Source organism: Choloepus didactylus, chromosome 15, assembly GCF_015220235.1.
Source record: "Choloepus didactylus isolate mChoDid1 chromosome 15, mChoDid1.pri, whole genome shotgun sequence".
Taxonomy (NCBI): Eukaryota; Metazoa; Chordata; class Mammalia; order Pilosa; family Megalonychidae; genus Choloepus; species Choloepus didactylus.
The window spans coordinates 69,235,188-69,260,795 of record NC_051321.1 but is presented as its reverse complement, the minus strand read 5'-3'; the positions used below and the strand labels follow the sequence as shown (position 1 = coordinate 69,260,795).

At 37.5% G+C, this 25,608-nt stretch overlaps 1 protein-coding gene across 3 annotated transcripts in view; it reads right to left on the bottom strand.

Annotated features, from left to right (window-relative positions):
* Positions 1-24,352, bottom strand: part of MCU (mitochondrial calcium uniporter) — a 215,609-nt gene extending 191,257 nt beyond the window's left edge. The window contains exons 1-2 of one of the 3 annotated variants that reach the window (XM_037804435.1): positions 24,092-24,227; positions 6,028-6,143 (exon numbers count right to left, since the gene is read on the bottom strand). In XM_037804435.1, coding sequence (XP_037660363.1) covers positions 6,028-6,051 — 24 coding nt within the window. In that variant the 5' untranslated portion in view covers positions 6,052-6,143; positions 24,092-24,227. Of the gene's footprint in view, positions 1-6,027; positions 6,144-24,091 lie in introns of all 3 variants that reach the window. The other 2 variants (XM_037804434.1, XM_037804433.1) reach the window with 2 other exon arrangements.
* Positions 24,353-25,608: the final 1,256 nt, after the last annotated feature.

The following is a 25,608-nucleotide window of genomic DNA, read 5'->3' as shown; positions in this document are numbered from 1 at the left end:
TATTGAACTTTGTAAACTGGCATTGAAACATTACAACAATGATTTGGTGCACTAACTTTTAAAACTTTCACAGTGCAATATGTGTTATTTTTCTGAAACAAACCAAAGGTAAATTTCTCAAAGTTATTGCTGTATGCTACAACAGCATTTGAGGGAGAACAGAATCTTATATACATTTGTAATAGATAAAAAACAAACATGATTGCAAATCCTTTCTTTTTTTTAAATATTAAACCATGTACCAAGTTTCTGGTTCAAATTGTGTGGCATAAGTTAAATTTAAATTGCATTCTCTTAACTGATATGAGAAGGCAGAAAAGAACAGGTAAGGACTTTTCCAGGCAGAACGGCGGATCTGCAAAGAGAAAGAGCTAGGATAAAGGAGGGAATGCATTTGCTAATTAGGGCCTAGCCTACTTAATGCATTCAAGAGTCCTTTGAGATAGAGACAGCATAGATCTGGTTACAACTATGGATTATGGAAACAATTCCATCACTTAATAGCCTGGGCAAGTTACTTAGAAACCTCCATCCTGCATCTCCTCAACCACTGCCTACTTTCTAGGACTGTTGGTTGGAAATTAGATAAAAGCATGCATGTACAGTGTTTCACACAACCTGGAACTTAGTAAGCAGTCACTAAATGTTGATGGTTATCAAAAACAACATTATCATGGTAGTTTATTTAAACACCATAATTACATGGAAACTTGAATAGGGATGAGATCTGGTTGGTTTGTACAGTTTAGTGTGAGCACCGATATATCCCAGAGTAATTTGGGCAGAGAATAAACAAGTATTTGAAAAACTCCCTTGAGGGACTGGGGGAAAACATGGAAATATTAAACCTACCCACCTAGGGACCCTGTATTCTCACAAGCATTGGGGACTACCAATTTAGTAGGCCGAGCCCTCAATCTTGGGGCTTGCCCTCATGAAGCCTGTTACTGCAAAGGAGAGGCTAAGCCTACTTACAATTGTGCCTAAGAGTCACCCCCAGAGAACCTCTTTGGTAGCTCAGATGTGTCCTCTCTCTCTCTCTAAGCCAACTTGGCAGGTGGACTTGCTGCCCTTCCACCTATGTGTGACATGACTCCCAGGGGTGTAAATCTCCTTGGCAATGTGGGACATGACTCCTGGGGATGAGTCTGGACCTGGCATTGTGGGATTGAGAAAGCTTTCTTGACCAAAAAGGGGATGAGAAATGAAACAAAATAAAGTTTCTGTGGCTGAGAGATTTCATTCTGAGAGATCATTCTGGAGGTTATTTTTATGCATTTTATAGATTTCCTTTTTTTAGATTTAGTGTATTGGAATAGCTAGAAGGAAATACCTGAAACTTTTGAACTGCAATCCAGTAGCCTTGATTCTTGAAGATGACTGTGTAACTATACAGCTTAAATGGTATAACTGTGTGATTGTGAAAACCTTGTGGCTCATATTCCCTTCATCCAGTGTATGAAAAGATGAGTAGAAAAATGGGGACAAAAAAGTAAATGAATAATAGGGGGCATGGGGTGGATGGGATATTTTTGGTGTTCTTTTTTACTTTTATTTTTATTCTTATTTTTATTTTTACTTTTTGGAGTAATGAAAATGTTCAAAAATTGATTGCGGTGCACAACTAGATGATGATACTGTGAACAATTGATTTTACACTTTGGATGATTGTATGTGTCTATATCTCAATAAAATTGCAGGAAGAAAAACAAAACAACATTATCATTAAAAATGGAAAGATAGATCAGAATTCAATTATAGAAGGCCTTGAATATCATACTAAGGAATTTACATTAAATCCTTTAGATAGTGGCAAGCCAAAGTTTTGTGGAAGGAATGATTTGGTAAGTTGGGTTTTAGAAAGATAAATCTGGTAGAAAGATGAAGAATAGACTGATTGCAGAGGAAACAATGAAAGTTGGGACTCTAGCTAGAAGGCTATTACAGAAGTCTAGAAACATGATAAGAGTTTAAACCAGAGTAAGGGTGCTAACAGGAACACAAAGTGACAGACGAGTGAGATGAGAAAGGCAGACTCCAACTGAGACTTGGTTACTAAATAGAAGGGTGGGAAAGGGCTGCAAAGGAAAAGAGAAGAGCCAAAAATTAATTTTAAGTCAGGTAATAACTAGGAGAACCAAAGATATCAACAACAGAAACAATGACGCCACAAAGGGGGCCTCATTTGGGAAGAGGACTTCTATATTCTGGATTGATTTGAGGTGACGCCAGAAAGTCAAAAGAACATGTAAAATATACTGAGGAGCAAGACTGAAACTCATTCACCAATCTAACAAAAGATTATCATTGGGAAAGAGAACATATAACACACATAAATACACTAATATACATGAGTAACAACTACTTGGTCCTTCATGGCTTTAGCTTATCAGTCTTTACTGTAATAAAAGACTGGATGAACATTATGCCTCAGTGACTCTACTAAATGCAAACCTAAAAGAAAAGATGTCCTCATCTGAGACATCCCAAAAATGTGATTACAATGAAAAGCAAGCATTAACACCACCTACTTTACTCATCTTACAATATAAACTATAACAGCTCCAGTAATACAATGGCACCTTGATAATCCTATAATATCCTGACTCCATATACTCTAAGATGCAAGATTAATTTGTTCAGCTTATTATTCATATACCTTAAATATCAGCTGTGAAATTTTCTGTGTGGTTTTTCTTTCAAAATTGCTAATACTTTTTGCATACATTTTTTGTTGAAGAATTCATGCATTCAGAAAGGTATATATGCTAGATGAGTTTTTCATTAGGTTAACACACTCATATAGCCAATTCCCAAACCAACAAAGAGCACAACTAGCATTACAGAAGCTTTCCTCATGCCCACCCTCCAACTTTCCCCACCCTCCAACAAGGGTAACCAATCTCTTGACTTCTATCAACACAGATGAGTTTTGTCTGTTTTTGAAATTTATGCTCTCTGTAGAGTCTGGCTTCTATTGCTCAATGTTGTATTTAAGAGACTGACAGTCACACATTATTACATGTAGCTGTTGTTTGTTCATTCTCATTGCTGTTTAATATTCATTGCGTGGATATGCCACAACTTATTTAACCATTCTATTTTTGATGGGCATTTGGGTAATTCCAGTTTGTACTATTACAGATAGTCCTTCTATGAACATTTTTGTTCATGTCTTTTGGTGAATACATTTTTGTTATGTATAAATCTAGGAGTGAAACTGATGAGTCACAGTGCATGCATGTGTTCAACTTCAGTAAGTAACTGGTGAACTTTTAAGGAAGAAATATTTGAAGATCTTTATAGGGAAATGTGAATGTTAATGATTTATCAGAAAGTTCTGATTTCAAAGACTACCTTCAGAAGGATAAGCATATTGAAGTGTGATAGTTGATTCACATCACTTCCAAAGAAGGCAGTTTATCTTAGAATATTTTCATTAGCAATTTAGCTTATGACAGTTTGTCTTGTCCTCTCAGAGACATTATTAGAATTGATGCTAAAATTTAGAAACAAACAACTGAATAGTCATTACCCTCAGCATGGTAAAGTAAGCACTTTTTTGACATGTTACAGTAAAATAGAAATGCTACAAATCAGAATTTTGCAGCAGTTAAATATATTCATTTAATCACACTCTTGGAAATTGAAAGGGACTTCAGAAATAGCCTAACCTTCAGGTGGTCACATGAAAGCCTTCTACCTCAATAAATGTATTAATAAAAATTAATTTAATCCTGGAACAAAAAAAGGACATTAGGCAAAAACTAAGAATATCTGACTAAAATTAACTAAAGTATGGACATTAGTTAATAATGTATTAATATTGGTTCATTAATTGTAACAAATGTACTACACCGATACAAGATGTTGAAATCTTATAATTGGGGATATGGGGGGGGTGGTGACATATAAGGAACACTCTATACTGTCATCACAATTTTTTCTGTAAATCTAAAACTGTTCTAAAATAGTTTATTTTAAAAATCCATTTAAAACTCTGCACAACAATGTACAGACTGTGATACAACGGCTAAACTCCTTTTAGAATGCAATCCAAATGTATTTAAAAGCTATTAGGCCCACACACACATACATACAGATGGACACACACACACACACACACACACACACACACACACACACATTTTCCATCTATGAGCTTAAACACATAGATATATGAAGGAAGCATTTTATATATGCCAACTTTGGTTTTACTCCTAGCTACGAAAATTATGAACAAGGCCCAGACTTCCTTGTTCATTCTATCTAATCTGAACTTTCCAAGTAAACACTACAAACACTAATGATTTATTAAGAAGCAATCCCTCAAAGTTATCTTCTAGAAATAAAATAAAAGCATCCAAACTCCAAGTATGGTCAACTCTCCAATAAATCTTATCTTAATGGTTTAATCATCAGGTCTTTGCCTTTATTTCATGGGGAAAAAAGGAAAAGAAACAGACTGTGTCTTACAGCCAGTAAGCAAAACAATCAGCCTCTAAAATGGTGTGAAAGGAACTCTGGGTGAGGCGGCAGGAATCCAGGTATCCAGTTTCAGCTCTACCACTAATTTGCTCTGTAATCCTTGAACATTTCCTGGAACGTCTCTGGTCCTCAATCTCCACAACCTCAAGTTCCTTTTAACTATACTATTTGTTCTATGAATCAGGAGGTTGTTTCATTGTCACTTCTTTGTCTGTATCAGATATCCTATTTAAATACTTTATCCTTACTTGTTCTATGAAACCTTCAGAGAATCTAGAAAGAAAAATAACATCCTGCTACACCAAGTGAGAAGTAAAGAGAGGTGGAGAGGATATAACAGGTGAAAGAAAAGTTAAAAGAAGTTGGACTGCCATGATAGTTTTCTTTTTCATTAACCTTCTATTAGTAGTCCCACAGCTATATATATATTTTGCAAATATTTACTTGCTAGTCAGCATTAAGACATAGGTCTTGGCTTTCCCATTAGAGGAATATTTGAAATTGACCATGGTTATATCAAACTTGAAGTTTAGTTATTCTATAGCAGAAGTCATTAAACTTCTTAAAGGGCTAAGGAGTAAACATTTTAGGCTTTGTGGGCCACAGTCTCTATAGCAACAATTTAACTCTGTCATGACAGTGCAAAAGCAACCAGACAATACATAAATGAATGGGTGTGTCTGTTTTCCAGTAAAATACCAGTCCACGCTGTAGTGTGTCAGCCTCTACTTTATACTGTCAGTGGGCAGAAAAATCAACTGGCGAAATAGATCGTGTGAAACCACATCATGATTTTACACTGAAATAAATTGTGTTTGGTTTTGTAGGAGGAAAATGTTCATGAATCATGATCTTGACATACCTCAGAAAGTTCAAGTTTTCCCTGCGTGAAATAGGTCACATCAATACCTAAGACAGAGCAGGAAAACACTCTCCCTTATATGGTTGTTATGACATAACAAGAGATGTGTTAATTTATACAGGCAAAATTTACAAGGTGACCTGCAAAAGTAGAATACCATGTTTTAGCAACTTTAGCAATAAACACAAAAACCCAAACCTGTTTAAATGCCAAACATCACCTCTTCCATACATTAAGCTAAATCAATTCAGATAATTGTCAAGCTTTCCCAGAAAAGCTGTTCTGCTTTCATGCAATCCAACTGGTTTAGACAAGCAGACCATTGGTCATCCATACCCCATAAGTTTCCAGGAGGCCAGAGAATTATGAGTTAACACAGAAGTTCTGATTCATTCTGGGATGGGGCAGGGCTTGCTCACCAATAAAAATGATCTAAGTCAGACCAAGATCAGATCTATCATCCTTTAGAGTCTACCCTACTAAAATGTCCCATTCTGAGATAGTCACTTCACTAAAGTTAGCTCCATGTTAGCTACCAGTTCAACAGCAGGCTAGAGCAAAGAGCTGGCCCACAAGGATCAAGCAAGTGCCTTTTTAAAAACTAATCTTAATAAGTTCCTCTACATGGCTTTGCAAAGAAAGCAAAAACCATGCCAAATAGTAAAAAAGGCACTTACTTGACTCCCACAGGCAAGCTCCATACTCTAGCAGCTAAGATGTCACTGGCATGGTACATGGAGAGTAAGGAAGAAACGATATCTTGCCAACCACTGCAGGAATAGTAGTGAAAGACCTACAAGAATAGAAAAGAGTGAAGTCTGTCAGAGGTAAGGCCCTTCTGAGGCTGCTGACACAAGCATCTCAGCATATAATGAGAAAGAAGAAAAAAAGTCTGGAATTTGCTTTGGGCTTAAGTCTTTCTTAGCTGCTAGTTATTACAGTGACACGTAGGACAACAGGGTACTTTTGAAAGAATATGAGTTTTAGCCTAGAATAAATCTGGATTGGCTATGAGAAACTCTGAAATATAATAATTTTTTTCAGAGAAAGAAAGTACTGAATTCTTCATAACCACATGGTAAGCTTAAACAAATGTAAAACTAGGAAATCTGAAGCAGTAACTCATAAACCAGCATTTTTAGAAATACTTTTAGATTAAAGGAGGAAAAAAATTTTCATCTCATTTCTATGCTCCCAGCATTAAAAAAAAAAATAGATAGAACCGTAATAACCAACGGAGAACAAATATTCTGAAAAATTTAAAGGGACCCTGACAACAGAAGTCTCAGACTATAAGGGTTCATTCAGGAACTTTCACTAGTTTCAAAAATGTACAGCTTTCTTACAAAACTTAGAAATCTTGCTGCAATGAAAAATCCATTCATTTGCCCAGCCACAGTCTCTGGATTAGGGGCTCCGTTTGAAAATGCTTGGCTCTTAGCAAATTAAATAGAACTTTTTTTTTTAAATTAAATTCAGATTTATTGAAATATATTCACATACCATACAATCATCCATGGTGTACAATCAACTGTTCACAGTACCATCATATAGTTATGCACTCATCACCCCAATCTATTTTTGAACATTTTTTTACATCAGAAAGAATCAGAATCAGAATAAAAAATAAAAGTAAAAAGAACACCCAAATCATACCCCCATCCCACCCTATTTTTCATTTAGTTTTTGTCCCCTTTTTCTACTCATCCATCCATACACTAAAGAGAGTATGATCCACAAGGTTTTCACAATCACACTGTCATGCCTTGTAATCTACATTGTTATACAATCGTCTTCAGGAGTCCAGACTACTGGATTGGAGTTTGATAGTTTCAGGTATTTACTTCTAGCTATTCCAATACATTAAAACCTAAGAGGGGTTATCTATATAGTGCATAAGAATGTCCACCAGAGTGACCTCTCGACTCCATTTGAAATCTCTCAGCCACTAAAACTTTATTTCGTTTCATTTTGCATCCCCCTTTTGGTCAAGAAGATATGCTCAATCCCACGATGCTGGGTCCAGGTTCATCCCCGGGAGTCATATCCTGCGCTGCCAGGGAGATTTACACCGTTGGGAGTCAGGTCCCATGCAGGGAGGAGGGCAGTGAGTTCACCTCCCAAGGTAGCTTAGTTAGAAAGAGAGAGGCCATATCTCAGCAACCAAGAGGTATTCAGGGGGAGATTCTCAGGCACAATTATAAGCAGATTTAGCCTTCCCTTTGCAGTAACAAGCTTCATAAGGGCAAGTCCCACGATGGAGGGCTGAGTACATCGAACCACCAGTCCTTATGTTTGTGACAACATCAGCATCAGTCCAGGTGAGGAAGTCTAACACTTTCGCATTTTCCCCCAGCTCCTCAGGGGGGCCTGTAAGTATATTTTTATTCTCTGCCCAAATTACTTTGGGATGTGTCACTAAATAGGAGAACTTTTAAAAACAAGAACAATAACAATAAAAATAAAAAAGCCCTTTAACATATCACTACTTCCTCTCTCCACATCTACAATATTAATGGGTAAAATTATAAAATGTGAAATGTAAAATATGAAAAAAATAATAATTGTATGGGTAGTGAGAAAACAGCAATAGTGAAAAAACAAAAATCATATTTTATTAGCAATACTTCTCTCTTCCTTCCCCCAATCATTCCTACCAAAACCAACAAACCAACCAACCAAAAACCTCTTCCTTTCCCAGCGTGTCTGTTCATCCATTCAGCACTCCTTCCCTCAGAACCACAGTAGAAGAAACACAGGGAGCTGAGTTTAATCATTCTGGGGCACTGGAATCTATCCAGTAAGAAAATGCAAAGATAATGTTAAGTCTTTATTCTAAATAAGTTTTAGCCAAAAGACCACTCTTGCCCTACTCCCTAATTCTAACATCCTTAAAATTGGGTCTGGTGGTTCAAACTGTCCAGGTTCCAATTAATTTAATTAGAATAATACAATCACTGCTAATAGCATATCTGGACAGATTACATCTTGGTTGCCTAACTAACATTTTCTTCTTAATTTTGGCTTGTGTTTGCCCTGCCTTCAGCTACAATCCCTGGAAAGCATCCCATGTATTAGTGTTTCCCCTTGCTGCCTCAGCACTTCTGGTTAACGCTATGGCAATCATTTGGAGGGACAACCTGAATGAAGCTCTGTACCGTGTATTCCGCAAAAATGCTCAGACAGCTATAAAGGATGCTGCAAATGAAACACAGCAGCTTGAAGCTGGGAAGAAAGAAATACTTATCAAAGATTACCTTCTTAAAAGAATGACTACAAAGTAAGAATATACACTGAAAAATATATATAGAAGTTTTATTATTAAAACAAGTATATTTATTTCACATAAACTACCTGCCTCAAAAAGAAGTATCCCTCCTCTGAGACACTCGATCTCTTCCCTCCATTCCTAGACCTTATTTTTCCTTTGCTCCATAAAACCACACACAATTCAGGAACAATCTTTTTACCATAAAAAGCACACTTCTTTTGCAAAATAAAGCAGACAGTCTTCAAACACACAGAAAAGAAACAATGAATTAATGCCAACAAGTTTCCATCCACAGCTTGTTTCCATTTGTAAAAATTTGAGAATTTTAGTAGAATAAATCAAGCTTTTGCTGCAGTAGCTCAATCCTTCATGAGTCTGCTATATTATAGCAGATGCTGTTCTGCATTTTGCACAAGAGATGTTCATCTGTGTAACGAGACATTACTCTTCTCTGCCTTCTTTCGGAAAGCACAGAGGGTTTTCCCAGGAATATGACAAACGAGGACATTCCATACCAAAAAAGGAGAATGGCATTTTTGAAAGTCAAAACAACATTCTTAGTCTAACTTTACAAAATGACATAAGATATTCTTTATTTTCTCCCCAATTTATATAGCTAAAAGCACTTTCAATCAAGGACAGAATGTTTAACTACATGGAATAGAGAATGAAATATCACAGAGTACAGTAGTTAAAAATGAATGAATCAGGGGCAGTATATGGGGAAAAATGCAATTAATGCAAACTAAGGTCTATAGTTAACAGTAACATTGCATTATTCTTTCATTAATGGTAACAAAGTCACTTATCAAGGCTTAATGTCAATAATAGGGGGATATAAGGGAAGGGTATGGGACTTTTTTTTTTTTCTTTTCAGAAGAAATGGGAATGTTCTCACATAGATTGTGGTAGTGAATGCATAACTATGCAATTATACCATTGATTGTACACTTAGGATGGATTTTACACTGTGTGAATAAAACTGTTAAAAAAAAAAAAACCAACCAAAAAAATGAATGAACCAGAATCACAAGTATCAACTACACACACACACATATTGTTTTTTAAGTATTAAGCAAAAAGAACATATTTCAGAAGGATACTTACAGTTGTAATACCTTCTAAATAAGGTTTTAAATGTTTATAGATACACATATATATAGCAAAAGCATTAACACATCCAGGAGAACGGTAAACACCAAATTTGGGAGAATGTTACCTTTGGGAGAAGGAATTGAGGATAAGTACTTGGGAGCAGCAATTAGTTATAGTATTTAATTTCTCAAGCTAAAGGACATACATTGTATTATTCTACTTGCTTTTATATGTATGACATACTTCATAATTTAAAAAGAAAACACTTTTCCCTTTTAAGTTTGACTGGATGGAATATAATTCCTTTTGAAGGACCAAAAACCAAACCAACTAACTAAACAAAAGCCCACTGGTGATCAAATGGCTTTCACAATTAGCTCTTTCATGAGAATGCTCATCAGTAGATGTCTTCTGCCTTTTCTTCCACTAAAGTGCCTGCTACTTTCAGAGGCTGGTTGTGATGTGACCATCAGATCCATAACTGAGGGCCTCAGCTTGTCTTTACTTTTAATCTTACCAAGTATACTCACTCTAGGCAAGAAATCTATTCTATTTCCCTGTCATTTTCCCCCTTTACTGCTAAAAGCTCTAGCAATCATTAAAAAGAAAGTCATTATATATTTAAACCTCACCTAGCTTTCTGGCACTTGGCCACGCTAAGACCTGATTTCATTCCGAACCAAATGCCAATGCAGAATGAGATATTAAAATTAAAGAAAGCCCCGACTAGAGTTTAGCTCTCCATTAAATAAATGAATATTCCAAAATTCTGGAATTGTTATACTACAATACTGTTTTACCAAACCAACTGTGCTAAGACAACGTCTTGTTTTAAAGCTTAAGTCAGAACTGGAAATTTTTTAAAAAGATATTTTCATTGAGGATAAAACAAGAATAAAAGTGAAGAAATAAAACCCAAATAACAGGCATACACATAATGTCAGACATTCACCCTTGGGGCCCCCTTCCTCAAAAAAGCACTACCTCTACCAGTTGATGATCATCAGAAAACTCACTTTTCTTTTCTATTCAGTGGCTTCTAGCAACAGCACTTAAAGATCAGGGAAAGATGAGCAAGAAAGAGAGACACTGACATATCGAGACAGACATAAGTTGTATTCTGTTTACAAAAGAAATGCAATTTCATCAAAAGCAAATTAAAACATTTCAATCTTCTCATTAGGTTTTTACTACGTCCTTCACTCTACTCAAGCTATCTTTAAATACTTCTTTAAAGTATTCTGATATCTGTACTCAGTTTTAAAATGAAAAAAAAAAAACAAAACAGGTGTTTATCATACTTGGCCACTTGCCACAGCCCAACTTCATGGCAACTAGCAGAATTCTGGCAGTGCCAGATACAGGAAACAGTGAGGGCAGAATGGAAATACAGAAGATTAGTTCCAAAATAAACAACTCCAAAAATCTGTCCTCTTTGGAAACAAATACCAGTAAGGAATCTAGAGTTGGCAGCATCACTTCCAAAAAGTTCTTTTGCAGCAACCCTCCCTTCTCCCAAATAGTTTTCACTGTGTCGATTTCTTAAATTACTTAAACAAAATAGCACTACAGTCTTTTTCCATTACTATTTTTACTTAGTATTTCATATAGTCCTGTTTGTTTCAGCACAATCTGTGCTGCAGGCTGAATCAAAGAGAAGTAATTCCTTCTTCATGTTTCTATGATTCCCGTCACTGCTGTATGCAGGCTAAGAGAACAAGATCATCTATAGCTGTGTTGTCCACAGCACTGACAATGCTACAGTTGTGCATTCATCGCCAAAATAATTTCTGAACATCTTCCTTACTCAAAAAAAAAGAAAGAATAAAAATACAAATAGAGAACACCCAAAACATCCCTCTCCCCCATCCCCTCTATTATTCATTTAATTTTTGTTCCCATTTTTCTATTCATCTGTTCTAGGACTTTTTTAACACACTGATTCTCATTTATCCAATACTGACTGAATGCCTATGTTTTTGACAGAGTACTAGGCTTCAGTTCACAGAGCTGGGAGACTGCTGCCGGCAATTAATTACTTGGGAAGGTTTTCACACTCAGGATTCCTGTGGTGTGACTAAAAAGGAAAACAGACACACTTTCTGTTTCAGGCTGGCAGGTCACAACTCAGAATTAACAAATCACTAGAACAATCCTATCTTACCTCAACACTCCAACACTAACTGCTTTTTTCCTTCCCCACCTCCCCAACTCTCTCAGCTCTCTACCACATCTTCATCATTTCCTCTCTCCCTCAACAGTCTGGACTGGAGAAAAAAAGACAACGGAGAACTCTGGCACTAAAGACAGTGAATTGTTAAGGAGAATACAGAGTATACTGTCCACAGAGACAGACTTTAGAAGTAATTGAAATGAAATCTGTCCTAAGACAAACTGGAAGGCTATTTTTCTTTACTTCAAGCCCTTGATCCTTGTGATAGTAAATAAATATACCATACCTGGGTTTATGCTTTCATATAATTCCATGTAATGAAATAAATGAAAAATTACTTGTAAAGTGCTATATAGAAATGGTACATATCTTAGAATTAAAGAAGCCCTTTAGGACCTCCTAATCAAGCATCCTTATTGAACTAACAAAAATATTAAGACCAAAGAAGTTAAATGAGTTCCCGAGGTCAAACAGCAATTAATGGAAGAGGGAAGACAGAATCAGACTCCTAACTCTATTATTATACCACAAGATACCTGATCCTCTTCAATTTACTTTTATTTTGGTAAATGGAAAATACACACAACATGTGTAGTAGGTCATGATAAACTTGCTGTGAGATGAACTTTCAAAAAGTTTGAAAACCACTGACCTATAGACCAAACTTGTAATTCCTTGACAAGGCTCACCAACTTCATTGCAAATACAATCTCTTCTGGTAGAGCAGATATTGTAATGTCTTCAAAAACTGTTATACCTATCACATAAACACTTACCTTTGTATTATAATACCTGGAAGACCAAAGAATATGTGCTTTCTAAATAAAGCAATCCAGTAAGTTACTTAGTCAAATAAAATACCAGAGAATCACTTCAAATAATTTGTTCTCAATCACATATATTTATTGTTTCTACCTCTCTAAAGAAATCAGGGTGGCAGAACAAGTTGGAATCTCTTATGGCTACATTTCTAATGTAGAAAGGAAGGTTACTAAAATTTTACTAAGAAAAAGTTCAGGCTTAGGAATGCTACTGTTTTCTAAATGAGAAAACCACCCTACAATGCCCAATATTCCCTAAAAAGAATCAGAACAAATTAAGAAAATAAAAGGACTCCTTTTGTCAACTCTTACATTATAAAAATGGAAAATTAAAGAGAACAAAGTAAAAAATATTTATATTCAAAAATACTCCTCTAATGAACATAATATTAAGAGTTTCTGAACACAGCTTTCGAAGCATATACATACACAGAATACACTCTGTCAATAAATGAGAATAAGGTTAGCATCTGATTTGATACAACAATTTAAAAATCATCTTAAAATAATTAAACCAGGTCAGCATGTTTGAATATAAAACTGAAGGCAGACAAAGGGTAAAGGACAATACTGACTGCGTTTTAAAACCTCAAATTCCATGTGAGACCAAGGGAAGAGATGGTTAGTTGGTGCAAGAGCTGTATCTTCTAAACAATTTAACTCATACAGTTTGTTCAAATACCATAATCACATGGAACTTTTAATAGGAAGTGAGACCTGGTAGGTTTGCATAGGTTAGTGTGAAATAGTGACACATCCCAAAGTAATTTGGGCAGAGAATAAAAATATTTATGGAGGGACCCCTGAGGAGCTGGGGGAAGATGCGGAGGTGCTGGGCTTCCTCCTCACCTGGACTATTGCTGATGTTCTCACAAACATTGAGGACTGAAAGTTTGATGGGCCGAGCCCTCTATCATGGTACTTGCCCTTATGAGGCTCATTACTGCAAAGGAGAGGCTAAACCTGCTTACAATTGTAACTAAGAGTCTCCCCTGAATAACTCTTTGTTGCTCAGATGTGGCCTTCTCTCTCTAGCTAAGCCAACTAGGCAGGTGAACTCACTGCCCTCCCCCCTACACGGGATCTGACACCCAGGGGTATATATCTCCCTGGCAACGTGGGATATGACTTCTGGGGATGAATCTGGACCTGACATGGTGGGACTGAGAACATCTTCTTGACCAAAAGGGGGATGCAAAATGGAACAAAATAAAGTTTCCGTGGCTGAGAGATTCCAAATGGAGTCAAGAGGTCACTCTGGTGGACATTCTTATGCACTATATAGATAACCCTTTTTAGGTTTTAGTGCAGTGAAATAGCTAGAAATAAATACCTGAAACTATCAAATTACAACCCAGTAGTTTTGACTCTTGAAGATGATTGTATAGCAATTAAGCTTACAAGGGGTGACAATGTGATTGTGAAAGCCTTGTGGATCACATTCCCTTTAGCCAGTGTATGGATGGATAAGTAGAAAAATGGGGACAAAAACTAAATGAAAAATAGGGTGGTGGTGGGGGGTGATTTGGGTGTTCTTTTATACTTTTATTTTTTATTCTTTTTTTCACTTTTTCTGGTACAAGGAAAATGTTAAAGAAATAGATTGGGGTGATGAATGCACATCTATATGATGGTGCTGTGAACAGCTGATTGCACACTTTGGATGATTGTATGGTACGTGAATATATCTCAATAAAAATGAATTTTAAAAAATAAAAAAATTAAAGGCAGAGAAAAGATAACAAAGACAATATTTGACATGACTATAAAAAGGAACATGAAAGTCAAGAAATAAAGTTTCAGTGCCTGAGCTATAAAGTTCAGACAGACCTTTCTATCTGGTACCAGCTGAATAATGGTCTCCATCTAGTCACCAAATTCTACCAATTCTACTTCCTAAATCTCCCTCCTTTCTATTCCCTTTTTTCTATCCCCACTGACTGACCTAGTTCAGGCATTTCTTGCCTGGTGCCCTGAGACTCACCTACTGGTCTCTCTGCCTCTCTGATCTCACCCTCTCCAATCCAGCCTTCACACTGCTGCGGGTGTGACCTGCCTAAAAGCACAAACCTGATCATGTGATTCTCTTACTTGAAATTCTACAGTGGATTACTCATTAACTAGAAGTATTTTGTCAAACTCTAATTTGAAATTGTAAAGTCAGTTCAAGTGGGTCCCAACCAGCATATCATTAACAGAATAGAAAATATCAGAATGTCCCATGCATAGTAAGAATCTTGTTTCACGAAACTTTTCTTTAGTTACAAACACACATACACAAGTACAGTGGGTCATGATGTAAAATGTGATTGAGTTTCTAAAAGTTTGAAACCACTGACTCAACAGAATAAAATTTCAATTCCTTCACAAGTCCCTTCACAATCCCATCCCTCATCAAAGCACAGTGGTGAAGAGACAGGCTCTGGAGCCAGGGTGTTTGGCTGTATTATGCTGGGTGTGTCCCTTGCTAGCTGAGCGGACCTGGGCAAAACATTCACTAGCTGTATCACTTACCAGCTATGATCCAGGCAAATCACTTAACCAATCTGAGATAACTGAGGTAACTCAGTTTCACACTTGGTAAAGTGAGATAATTTACTTTCACACTTTGTAAAATGAGAATAATAGCAGTACCTATGTCACAGGGTGTCATAAGAATTAAGTGAGATAATCTATGTAAAGTGCTTAACAATATTAATTACTATTGCTATCATTATGACTGGTCCAGCCTAATCTCTGGCTATTCTTGCCCATACTACAGTTAAAATAACCTACTGGCTGTTTCCCAAAAACATCCTACTTGCTCATACTGTCAGATCTTGGTGCTACCCGGAATGCCGACCACACCTTTTCACTTCCCCAACTACGTTATCATGTTTCAGCTCAAGCGAAACCTCCTCTGTGAAGTTGTCCCCAACTCTCTCAGGTGGGCCTAATTGCTCCCACTACCCCTTCATTTATTACAAAAACAAACAAACAACAACAACAACAAAAAAAAAAAAGCAAAAGGCACAGCCATTTACAGTCTTACTTCTAAGCTATCTCCTGGCCAGACCTTTAGGAGCGCCACAGGGACATTCTCTCACTAGTATCCAGCACACTGCTTCACAAAAAGTAGGCGTTTCAATAAATATTTAATGAACAACTCCATGTTATTTCATCTTTCTAGGTCTTCAGTTCCTCATCTGTACAACAGGGATAGTCTTTTGCCTGATAGATTATTGTGGATTACACTAGACAATGCTATAAAAGTGTATGCTATGCAAGAAATACTCAGTAACGACCAAATTTACTGGGTGGAACTTTTTAGAATCCCATACTTAATTGCAAAGATCCCTAAGAGGCAATACCTTAGACCCTCATCAGCTATAACTTGGAAGGAGAATGGGGAAAAAGATTTTTAAAATGTAGCCTGTGGGAAGCACAGTGAGATCTCATGGAAGATCTCAGAAGATGCCTGAGAAAGGAACACGAGGGCAACAAGGCTGAAGGAGCAGAATAAAATGAAAGGAAGGAGGACCAACACTGACACCTCAGCATGATACAGCTTTAATGCAAGCCACATCTAGGCTTCAATCCCAGAGCCAAAACATTCATCTTGCCCATCTTTGCATCCCTAGCACTAAAATAGTTTATGACACTTAAGTGACCCTATCTCATTCTCAATTTTCTCATCTATACAATGGAATAATAATGCTTCTCACATGGTTATTGTGAGAATTAAACGAGGTAACACAATATCCTCAGATCTTAGATGCTTTCTTCCATATCTACTCTATCTACAGAGGTCAGGTACTTCAAGCTAACCTATTTCCTTTATGGTTATTTGACAAATAATTAGTGGCATTAACTTTCTTTCAACTAAAGTTTAAAGCAGACATTAGTATTCTTAACCCACCACTTAACCAGAAATAAGTAAGAAGCACAAAGTACGCCTTTCTTAGAAAGGAAAAATAAAGTTTAAAGGATCTCATTACCTATAAGGTAGTACAGTTCAGGGCTGTACATTTGTGAACCTACGAACAGTCATGTACGCTTAATGGGACCCTCAGCAATTTTCTGGTGATTAGTCCAAGTGTTGCTTAAACAACACGATGAACAATAAACAGCAAGAAAAAATACGTAAAAACTGAAAACTCTAATAAAACATGAGAAGTAAACACCCCCACTATTCTGGGTTAATAAATACTATCAATGTAATTAAAGAACCTTTGGAAAAGGCATCTTTTAAGGGAGATGTCAAAATGTAGTCATAGTATCCAATTATTCCGAAACTGCATTAGAAAAAGTTCAACTTTAGCATGTTATTAGAACTAACTGGTGATGTAATTTACCAAGTAATATTTATCAATACAAAATATTCAGGGCTATACATGATTTATGGGTCAAGAATTCACTAAACTTATTAAAATTACTTGGCTTGAAGTCAACTTTCATTTTTACCCAGACTGTCTTACTGTAAGCCTTTAACAACGTGCAACAAAATAACTAAATGGATTGTTTCCATTTATTGTTCAACCTGCAGAGAACAGGTTTTTTTAAATGGGTATCATCAAGACTGATCTAAATCAGGGAATAATTTTTTATGACTGAGTCTGAGTTTAGGTACTTGGAGTAAGGATTTGACCCCAATTCGCTTTTTATAAATGAGTCTCAGCTTAACAGTTTTAAAAATGAAACACAGACTGTGATTTAGTAGGAAAAAAAACTGAACGGAAAAAACAGAAGATATTAGATCCATTTTCAGCTCTGCATTAACTTGTTGGGCAACTAAGGAAAGAGCCATTTCACCACTCTTACACTCTTGTGTTCTAAATACAAGGTCTTTCTCAGCTCTAAATTCTAACATTCTTTAAAGTACACCTTTGAGGATATCATTTTAATTTACCTAATATCAGGTTATTCCACTAATTCTAATATATTCATGAACCATGATATGGTATTAATCAGTCAAATAAACAATAGAGTACTCAAAGATTGAAATCCTACATTGAGATCTTAAAAGGCAGTCTTGTCCTTAACCACAGGAAAACAAACAGTAATTTTAAAGAAAACCTATGGGGTGCAAAACTAGATATAAAAAGAAATAAAACAATATCCCAACAGCTATCCAGATAACGGAACCAATGAAGTGCTATTGCAGAAGCCCAAGACCATTCCTTGATTTCACCTTCAAACATGAGGCAGTCTCAAAACAAAAAATGATTCACTAACAATCTGTCTTTGATTTTACTTACATCATTCTTGATGCTGAATTTTCTGTTTGAATTTCCTCTTGGAGAAAAGAGTTCCAAAAGGCATAAAATTGAAGCCCTTACAACTTAGAAAAGTTCAAACAGAATTTGTTAAATAAATCCAAGTTGACTCATTCAAATATCTTATGGGTTTCAAAATAAGCAAGACTTTGAGATGAATAAAAGGATGGCTGCTTCCTTAAAAACAAAAGAAGAGCTAAATATAAGAGCCAGTACCATAAAACTCCTAAAAGAAAATACAGGGAAACATCATCAAGATCTAGTGACAGGAGGTAGCTTCTTAGACCTTACACCCAAAGTACAAGCAATGAAAGAAAAAATAGATAAATAGAACCTCCTCAAGACTGAATACTTCTGTGCTTCAAATGATGTTGTCAAAAAAGGTGAAAAGGCAACCAACTCAATGGGAGAAAATATTTGGAAATCACATATCTGATAAGGGTTTGATATCCAGAATATATAAAGAATTCCTACAACTCAACAATAAAAAGGCAACAATCCAATTATAAAATGGGCAAAAGACATGAACACACATTTCTCCAAAGAGGAAATACAAATGGCTAAAAAGCACATGAAAAGATGCTGAGCTTCACTAGCTATTAGGGAAACGCAAATCAAAACCACAATGAGATATTATCTCACACCCTTTAGAATGGCCACTATTAAACAAATAGGAAACTACAAGCGTTAGAGAGGATGTGGAGAAATAGGAACACTCATTCACTGCTGGGGAAATGTAAAATGGTGCAGCTGCTGTGGAGGACGGTTTGGTGATTCCTCAGAAAACCAGATATTGAGTTGACCTATGACCTGGCAATTCAGCTACTAGATATATACCCAGATCTGACAGCAGGAATGCGAACAGACATTTGCACACTGATGTTCATAGGAGCATTATTCACAAATGCCAGAAGATGGAAACAATCCAAGTTTCCATCCAATGATGAATGGATAAACAAAATGTGTTATATACATATGATGGAATATTACTCAGCAGTAAGAAGGAATGAAGTCCTGAAGCATGAAACAACATGGATGAAACTTAAAGACATAAAGCTGAGTCAAATAAGTAGACACAAAAGGACAAATAGTGTATCATCTTACTAATATGAACTAATTATAATATGTAAACTCACAGTCAGAAAATTTAGAATATAGGTTACCAAAGACAGAATGAGGCTAGAGAATGAGGAGCGGTTGCCTAATATGTACAGAATTTTTAACAAGGTTGAACTGAAATGTTGGAAATGGATAGAGGTGACGGTAGCTCATTATTGGGATTATAAGTAAATGCTGAATTGTCTGTGAATATGATTGAAAGGGGTTGTTTAGAGTTATTTATGTAATCAGATAGAAAGCTAGAGGTTAAAATATGGGAAAGTATAACAGTAAACCTTGTGGATGATGTTTATGATTAACATTACAAATATAAATACATTCTTTCATGAACTAGAACAAATGTACGACACTTGTACAAAGAGTAATAATAGAGTGGTAAATGGCTAAAAAAAAAAAGTACCTATTATAAACTACGGGCTATGGTTAACAGTAATATCTTAATGTTCTTTCATCAACAGTAACAAATGTACCACACCAATACTAGGGGTCAACAATGGGGTGCGGGTAAGGGGTATGGGGTGTTTGGGTTTTCTTTTTTATGTCTATTTGTTATTTTTCTTTTTGGAGTAATGAAAATATTCTAAAATTGATTGTGGTGATGACTGCACAACTAGTTGATGATACTGTGAGACACTAATTATGAACTTTGGATGAATTATATGGTGTGTGAATACATCGCAATAAAATTTGCAGTACGGAAAAAAAGAAGCTGTTCTAATCATATTTATCGAGAACTCTCAAAAACGTAATGATACAGTAAGATAAAGCAAAAACAAACCTAGAATCTGGTTTGAACATACATTCTAATAACCTGGGTATCAGCATACATTTGCTGGCTTGTGACAGAAAGCTAGTGATCTCTGCAGAGTTAATTCAATGGGTACCAATTCTTTACACCAATCCACCATAAAGACGTGTAATATACAACAGCACTAGCAATAATAAGTTTAAAGCAAATGTGGCTCCCTAAGCAACAGGCCATTAAACAAGTCAAACCAGGAAAAAAAAAGTGAACCTTCTCATTGGCAAGTGACAAAAGGATGCATATCCAATTAATACTTGTCTATGTACCTAGCATTGTGCTGAGTCTATGAGACACAAGGTAATAAGATATACAATCTCTGCTTATCTCCCCAGTAAGATAAGATGCCCACAACTGAAACATTTACCAAACAAGAGAACTCAGTGTCAATCTGTGTCCTGAAAATAATAAATACTATCAGAATTCAGAGAGGATAGACTAGCACAATGGAAAGGGATTAAGAGCCAGGAATCACAAAAGTTAAGATCCAGACTAGGATTTCAAATCCTCAAATCCACCTCCATTTAAATGAATGTTAATCCCAGGTTTGTCAGTAACCACAAATATACCCTGACTAGTCACTTACCTGTTTCCCTGAGGTCTGTTTCCTCCTCTGTAAAGTGAGGATTGGGAGCTTCAAAGAGAATTTGTAGATCATAGTCCCTAACTTGAAATGGACCTTAGAGGTTAGAGGAATGATTAAGAGATGATTAAGGCTGAAATTCAGCTAGAAAAACTGCATAAATGTTCAGTATGGATGTATGGGATGTTTGGGGACAATGCAGACTGGTTAAGTACAGTAGAGTATTTGTGCTGGGGTGGATCTGATAAAGATGCACAAGAACATGAGGAACCTGATTAAATAATTAGGACTTGCCTCTATGTCAGGCAATGTAATTTCTGCTAAAACTGAAGTGATATCATTGCCAAAGAATTGCTATGTATAAGGCAAAGAGGTGTAGCCACAAACTTCAACAGTACAGCAGACTTAAGTAAGAGATTTAGTAATACAGCACAGCCGTTAACCACAAGGAAATGCCACCAACAGGCTGTCATAATCAGCGACAAGCAAAGGAATTACATAGCTTATAATGAAAGGCAGCTCCCCTCAAAGAATCATCCTTGAAAATAACAGTCACCTTCACTAACCACACAGCAAGACACGCAACAAACATTTTGCGTTAGCCTTAGTTATACTCACAAGCTGTAGGCTCTTCATACAAGCAGAGAAAAATTACACTAGATGTTGCTAAAAATACTAAGCCCCTACCCCTTTACTCCAATTTACTCAGCTGAATGTTTTAACATGAAAAAAAAAAAAAAGGCAAGTTATATTCATAACTGCACAATTGCATTCATCAATTAAATGAACAACTGCATTGCTTTGGACTCATTCTCTAAACTTGGATTACATGGATTTCAAAAAAATATGCCTCCTTCTGTGCATCTGTAATTCTTTTTAAGTGACATGAAAATCACATACAGAAATATTGACTTCTGAATAAAAAAACTGTCTGCCCCACTTTCAACAATTTTCAAACTTGTATTATTGGATTTCCAAAATGCACAATAATGAGATAATGAGTAAAAGAAAACAAACAAAAACAAGCATGCCCCTATAGCAAAAATTAACTAGTACTTTAATTGGTTATGCCTCCCCTGGCTATAGTTCACCATACCTACTTCAGCAGAACAAAAGTGGTACAAGCTGGACTTGTGATCCTGTCCAATGCAGAGTGCCATCTGCTGCACATACACAGGATGTCTCCTTTGCAATATTCAACCTTAGTGTCTCTCAGGGACCTTTATGAGTATTTATTCTTTCTGGCAAGTTGTTTGTTCCCATATCTGTCCAATACATGTGCCTCAAATCAACATCTACTTAGAGGAGAATTCCTATTCATGGGGTTTTAAAATGCCAATCCTCTCCTAACAGACAACAGTTAATTTTATAAGGGAGGAGAGACATGTGAAGGAGCAATTATAGTTCACAATAAAAAGAACACAATACTGAAGTCAGAATATCTGGGGTGGGGAAGAAGTTCTAAATCTGCTATGTATTAGCTGTGTAGTCTTGGCCTAGTCACTCTCCTTTCTGGACCTCAAGTTGAAGCATAAAACATCAAGAGTTAAGCAAATCGCTATGATCCCTCTCAAATTTATTATTTTATGAGGAATCAGAATATCAGGTGGAAACAGTTGTATACATGATGGCTTCAGAGCAATTGCAGACAAAGAATATATCTGATTACATATTTAAATCATCAGGTTCAACTTTTTCCAAAATGTTAAAATTCTAAATTCATTTTCAAGTCACCATTCCCATGATAACACTTCTGCCCTTCAGAAATAACACTTCATTTTAATTGTGTTTTCAGTTAAAAATTCAGCACCACTTTTACCTACCCCAGAATAGCAGAGAACACTCTCATGAAGTACCCCCACAAAGAAGACATAGCCTGACAGATTCATGTAGTAGAAAATATACGAGGCACCCCCAAAATGCTAAATGAAAAATCACATACAAACCAGTATTAAAAACAAACTGTACAAACTCAGAAGGTGTCTTATTAAAACACATAAAGATAACCTGGGAAGTCTAAACAGTTGAGGGAGAGGGAAATGCAATCAAATTTTTTAGTGGTCTTATGTTTTTAAAAGAACAAAACACATAACTGGAGGCTACGAAAATGCAAATCTAAATTGAACTGTGGAGAAGCTCGGCTCTCACCCAAAAGCTTCAGCAAAGCAATATGCCAGTATGCCAACTGTAAGAACTACAATTTTCTCACTTGAATGAGGATAGGGCCCATACCCATGACTAATAATAATACCACCTTGCATTATTAGCAGAGCATTTGTTCTTTTCAAAGCCCTTTCAGACACCCAATGTTATGCTGTTACAGTCTTGGGGTATGCTCTCTGAAAACTTCCAGTTCAGTTTCCCCTCAAGAGCTATGTGATCAAAACAGGACAGGTGGGTTTATCGATTGAGGGTTGAAGGTACTAGTTTCTCCTATCAGACTATCTGCAGTAGTCCTCTTAATAACACACTATACAACTTAGCCCTAAGAAATAAAACCTACACTCTTTTTCTGAGTTGGCCAGAAACCAAGACATATGGGTCTAGAAAGTCCAAGGGAAGAGAACCTGCTGACTTGTTAGGGCAAGAACTCCATGTCAAGTTGAAAAAAGAATCTCTCTCTTTCTCTCTCTCTCTCTCTCTCTCTCTCTCTCTCTCTCTTCTCTCTCTCTCTCTCTCTCTCTCTCTCTCTCTCTCTCTCTCTCTCTCTCCTCTCTCTCACGCAACACACACACACACACGCACACCTCGGTTCAAACAGAAACTCCCTTTCATTGCCAGCCAATTTATCACCAAAGAAACCCAGCAATAACTGGTTAATACATCTATCAAATATCTGACTCTGAACAACTTGTCACATTCGCTTCTCTTCTGCCAGATGCCCACCCTTCCTTCTTCAGGACCGTGAACAAGTTTATAAACTAGTCCTCCAAATGGACCACCGAGGACCTTTAAAGAACAGAGGGATGGAGCTTGCCTCCTGAAGCAACGCAGCATCCATCTCAAGAGAGCCGGTTCTCCCATGCACACACACGTAGGGAGTCACGCAGAGAGATAAAGTTTGGTTTTCCTTCTTGCCCGTTCCCAGAGGGCTAAGAGAGTATCCTCTTCTCGAATCCTGGGTGGCTCTCCTGCTGGGAACAGTTCCCAGCAGCATGGCACTGCCACTCTCCTAACACACATACACAAGGCAGCCGCGGCAACTCAAGACACCGTAACCCGCCTGCCTGAAAGAGGAGGAGGTTAAGGGAATAACTTGCACTGGGCTCAGTTCAGAAACACTGGGGCAGAGCTCTTAGGAGGAGGGAGGGTCTGAAATCAGGCGCGGGTCAGGGAAAGATTCAAGTCCCTTCCCTTCCCCGCCCTGGTGTCCCCGGTCCTGCGGGAATATCCCCGCCGTCGCCCCTCCTCCTCCTCCTCTCGGCTTCCTCCCGCGCTCCCTCCCTTCCTGGTGGCCGCCGCAGGCGCCTGAAGGGCAAGGCGGTTCCTCGGTGCCCGGCAACCTAGGGAGCGACCGGGAGTTGAGGTAACTCGCCCGCTGCTCCGGCGGCCTGCCCGCCGGCGGCTCGCACACGCCAGCGCCGCCCCGCCCTCCCCGGAGCCGCCGGGCGCGCTCGCTCACCGTTCGGTGGTGCTGCTGCTGCCGCTGGCGGCTGACGCCCAGCCCGGGGAAGCAGCCAGCAGTCAGCGCCCCGCAGCCGCCGGCGCCCCCACCGCCGCCCCGAGAGGACAGGAGCAGCAGGAGGGATCTACCTGCGGCGGCCGCCATCTCTCAACTGGAAACAGTGCCGACCCAGGCAGCGCAGCGGACGGCTGGGTCGGAGCTAATAGCCGCCACTCACTAATGCCGGGCCAACTGCCGCCCTTGGCTGAATTGATGAGGCGGGGCTTCGTGCAAGGCCCAATCGACAAGCGGGAGCACCACACTTGAGGCTGCTTGTCATTTTCAGAGTTACCTATTGTGGGACAGTCAATTACGGGCAAATTCTAAGGAACCGGTAATTGGCACCGGAGCCCCTCAGATTAGCAGCAATAGAGATGGCATCATATTCGATTGTGCTAGTCTTCACCAAGGGTAGAGCTATGATACGGGTTATTGGGGAAATGGATATTTTGCAACGCTTTGTACTTTGTGAATGTTCTAAGTTGCCAAAATAGGCACCAAATTAATAACCGTTAACTAGGTAAACTGTAACTCTCAAAGACACGCCCAGAGTTATCATCCATTGCTGATGGAACTTGGATAAGCTGAAATTAACCCTACAACATAGGGTGATCTAATGATTGTGATGTGTAGCATAATATAGGAGGGGTAGAATGATTATAATATCAGTCCCAGAATGAGTATATGCCACCAGAGTGAATTAACAGGCCTGTTTATATTTAGAATACTCAATTCATTTTTACAGGACCTTTGTACTGATATTCCGTAAACTCTGCAGAAGCAGTACTCTGTATTTTCTTACCATATATGATCTTGTGTGCACTTATTAAACTATAGAATGTGCTGATAATATAACAAAAATCATGGAAATATTATTTTAACGAATTTTCATAAATTAGCTAATCTAGCCATTAAAATACATTTTGGAGTAACTCAATCACTTTCTCTTGAAAAATACTTCTTTTTACAAGAGCCCTCCATAAAGACAATGTATAAGAGGAAATCTGGGTTTTCTAAATTTTCTTACAAGAGAATTTCCTTGCTGTCTATTTATTATTATGAGTTTGTTCATTCTCACGCCTCCTTTTAAAATCTGGAGCAGGAAAACAGTTTGGAAAGCAAAGACAAGGATTATTCTAAATGTTGGAAAACATCCTTGCAGTGTTGCCTTAAATGATATAGTTAAAACACACAGGCAATTTCAAGGTATCATTTGTTCTAATAATATTCTTTAAAGTTTGACTGATTTTGGCCAAGAATAGCTAAATAATGAAACGGAGTTTTTGTTTTATTTAATCCTTCCACCCACACCAGAATAGTAAGATGATTGACTTCTCCAAGTGAGACTATTATGCCACTCGCTCAAAAGGCATTTATTGCCCAACAGTGGAAACTGAGAGCCCGGGAATGAGACCCCTCATTCGACAGCTGCACAGAGTCATCCCTCTATTGGAAATCGGTGACATTCCTGGAGC